This window comes from Egretta garzetta, unplaced genomic scaffold, assembly GCF_000687185.1.
Source record: "Egretta garzetta isolate BGI_Z169 unplaced genomic scaffold, ASM68718v1 scaffold513, whole genome shotgun sequence".
NCBI lineage: Eukaryota > Metazoa > Chordata > Aves > Pelecaniformes > Ardeidae > Egretta > Egretta garzetta.
In genome coordinates, this window is record NW_009259116.1 from 50,544 (window position 1) to 54,219 (window position 3,676).

General features: G+C 54.8%; 1 protein-coding gene across 1 annotated transcript in view; it reads left to right on the forward strand.

The window, feature by feature from the left end:
- Nucleotides 1-3,676, forward strand: part of LOC104123259 (kinesin-like protein KIF9) — a 50,066-nt gene that overhangs the window by 19,728 nt on the left and 26,662 nt on the right. The window contains exon 12 of the mRNA XM_035891085.1: nucleotides 1,567-1,775. Coding sequence (XP_035746978.1) covers nucleotides 1,567-1,775 — 209 coding nt within the window. The remainder of the gene's footprint in view (nucleotides 1-1,566; nucleotides 1,776-3,676) is intronic.

The window sequence follows — 3,676 nt, forward strand, 5'->3', positions numbered from 1 at the left end:
CCCTGGGGGGATTTAACAGCCGGGCAGAGGCGGTGCTGAGGGCCAGGGTTTGGGGGTGGGATGGCAGGGGTAGGGGGGCGGTTGTGCTGGGGGAGCTTAAAGGGCTTTTCCAACCTGAACGATTCTATGATTCGATTCTATGATTCTAAAACCCCCCGCGCTCGTGAAAATGTGTCAGTAGCTGCACAAGATCATGGCAGGAGGTGCCATATCAAGACAGAAGAGTGGAGAATGTTCAAAACTGCAGCAATGTGCCAGTCACCTGCTAGTATCATGAGAAGAATTTAACATGGGAGGGCGGCACTGAATTGCCTTTCATTTTGGGTGGAGTTGATGGGGTAAAAAAATGCTAAGGCTACCAAGACCAAGGACTCTTTCTAGGAGGATGCGCTTAACAGTATGAAGCTGCTCAGCTCACAGGAGCTCAGCCAGGACCCCCCACAAACCGGCCTGGACACCACTTCTCCCATCACCAGCCACCTTTTCTTGCTGAGAGCTCTCAAGCCACAAGCAGCGCAGCTCTGGAGTATTGCGAGCACCTCCATTGCCTGTCTCGTAGATGAACCCGGTCCTTGCTTGTTCCTGCCTCCCGGGGAGAGCATCCCGGTGAAGCTGTTCCAGGATAATTTACTCCTGAAGCACCTTAACATGTTCTTGTGTTCCTCCATGCCCTCTCCAGGCATTTTATTCTTCTAGAAGTCGCGTGGCTGGGGCAGTCTGCCCAGGGGCCGTCGTTACAGCACTTTGCCAACAGTTTGGCACGGAAAGGAGTCTCACGCAGCCTTGGAGGAGTTTGAAAAATGCCCTTAAGCGGTCAGTCAGGGGAAGGCAGTAGGCAGAGTCTTACTTTGACCAGGAATGTGGAGACTTCTAGCGACTTTCTCCTGCCAGACCCAGCCTGCTCACCAAGAACACCCTTACGCAGCGCAGAGCAGCGTCGGTGGGCGCGTGACGTTCTCCCGAGGGACTCTCCTTTTGCCCAGTGTGGTTTGTGGTGAAGTAAGAGCTGCTGTTCATGGGGGCACGTTTGCATCAAAGCCGTGTCATAGAGAAGCCAGGATTGGCACACGCCACTTTGAATTTAGTCTTTCTAAGTAGGCAAGACTTCAAAGCCACGGGCGGCTGCGTTGTAGAGCCAGCCAATGCATGCAGCTGTGGAGTTTGGTCAGTGGAGGTGACTGGTCTGTGCTGGGAATCCAGCGAGGAAATAGCGAAGGCATTTCTGTTTAACAATAGGGAGGAAGAGTATTCATTATTTTTCTGAAAATTCAGACCATTAAAGGTCCACTTTCCAGGGCAAGACTCAATTCTGCGGCATCTCCCGAGGATTGTGGTTTCTAAGTAAATAACTCTTTCTTTTGGGAGTAGTACGGGGAAAGGGGATATGAAGGCTGGCACAGACAGTACCAGCGTGCAGCTAGCAGAGCGAGGTCCTCAAAGAGCCCCTTGAAATACCATCCACAAACCTCAGCTCTGGCCGCTCCCATGAACTGTGTCCCACTGCAGGGCCGAGCAAACGGCCCCCCCATGTCTGTGTGTGTGTGTTTTCTTTGAATTCTGTTGCAGCTCCCCTCCATCCAAGCCAGCGGCGTTTGAGCAGTTTAAGGAGGAGTGCGGAAGTGAGATCAGCCGGATCTTTAAAGAGAACAAAAGCATCCTCCTTGCCAGGAAGAAGAAAAGCAGTACAGTAGCGCAGAGGATCAACTTCATCAAGCACGAGATGGAGGGCATCAAAAAGGCTCTGGAGGCTCAGAAGCAGGAGCGGTGGCAGCAGGGTGAGTCGCTGTGCAGAGACTGGCCAGTGAGAATCTGACAGAAGAGGGGAGCTGCTGCTTTCAAAGCCCTTCTGGTGGTGAGACCACTAGACCACCGCTGGAGCTTGCCTGGGCAGCGGGGCAGGCTGGGCTTTATGCCCTAGCTCTGCAGCTGGCCTGGTTTGCCACCCGAATCTTAGAATCACAGAATGGTTTGGGTTGGAAGGGACCCCCAGAGGTCACCCAGCCCAGCCCCCCTGCAGGAGCAGGGACACCTTGAACCACATCAGGTTGCTCACAGCCCCGGCCAACCTGGCCTGGAATGGTCCCAGGGATGGGGCCTCCACCCCCTCTCTGGGCATCCCCTGCCAGGTTGAACCACATCAGGTTGCTCACAGCCCCGTCCAACCTGGCCTGGAATGTTCCCAGGGATGGGGCCTCCACCCCCTCTCTGGGCAACCCCTGCCAGGGTTTCACCACCCTCACTGGAAAGAATTTCTTCCTTAGATCCAGTCTAAACCTCCCCTGCTTCAGTTTAAAGCCATCCCCCCTTGTCCTGTCCCAGCTGGCCCTACTAAAAAGCTTGTCCCCCCCTTTCCTCTGGGCCCCCTTGAAGCCCTGACCGGCCGCACTCAGCTCTGCCCGCAGCCTTCTCTTCTCCAGGCTGAACACCCCCAACTCTCCCAGCCTGGCCTCACAGCAGAGGGGCTCCAGCCCTCGGAGCATTTTAGTAGCCCCTCGGAGCATTTTAGTAGCCCTCCCCTGGCCCCGCTCCAACAGGTCCATGTCCTCCTGGTGCTGAGGGCTCCCGAGCTGGACGCAGGGCTCCAGGGGAGGTCACTGGAGTCCTCCACACTTCAGCCTCGTTGAGTCGTGCTACTCGGGCTTTACCTAAGTGAGGTGAGCTGCAGTCAGGTTGATTCCTCACCCCATGCTTTGGTGGATTAGGCAGCGTACTGCTGACAAATGCAGGTCAGTACAGTGCAGAAATCATGGGTAGCAGGCTGGCCCTTACTGTGGTGGAGATGTGCTGCATCCCCTACACCCTGATTTCATCTAGAGTCTGGTTTATGAAAGTCAAAATCTCGAACTGCAGGATACTGGAGGAAAAAAATGGGATAAGTGCCTTCCTCCTTTGCTGCAGCAAGATGTTTGTCAGGTGGAATATGCCTGGGTGAGATTAGCGTGTCAGGTTTTGTGCTCCCTGCAGCGGGGCTCCCGAGAGTTGGTGCTGTTGCGTTCTGCAGAGGAGTGGAGAAGAAACGCCTCTGGGCGAGGAGAGAAATCCGAAACAAATGGCTTTAATAGCAGGCTGGTCTCGAGTGCTCTGTGTGTGACCACGAGGAAGTAGCAGCAGTGTTCCTTGCGTGGAGGAAGGACAGCAAAACAACTCAGTTCTGTGAAACTACAACCTTAACTATTGCCAGGCAATTAGTGGGGAATGAGGGAAGGAGAGAGAAAGAGAATGGTCAGCAGCAAGCAGGCCCTGCGCAGTGAATGAGGGCCAGGGAGTCAGACCCAGAGTCAATGCTGCACTACTGCCTTCCAGTTCTCTTCCTACAGAGAGGCTTTTATGACCACGCTTTGCAAGGGGCCTTTTCCCATAGGGTCTGATCCTGCAAGATGCAAAGCTCTTGGCTAAAGGATGAGCAGATCAGCTTGAATCCATATCAAAGCAAGGGTCTGTCTTTTCACAGCCTCATTGCTTCTTTTGGCCTTTGCTCTGTCTGATGACATCTACCAACTGGTGGTTTATTGTGGATGCTGGAAACCACAGGTTTGGGTCCCTCCCTCCCTGAAGGACCTGGGGGGGCTGGAGCGTGTCCAGAGAAGGGCAGCAGAGCTGGGGAGGGGTCTGGAGCCCCAGGCTGCTGGGGAGCGGCTGGGGGAGCTGGGGGGGTTCAGCCTGGAGCAGAGGAGGC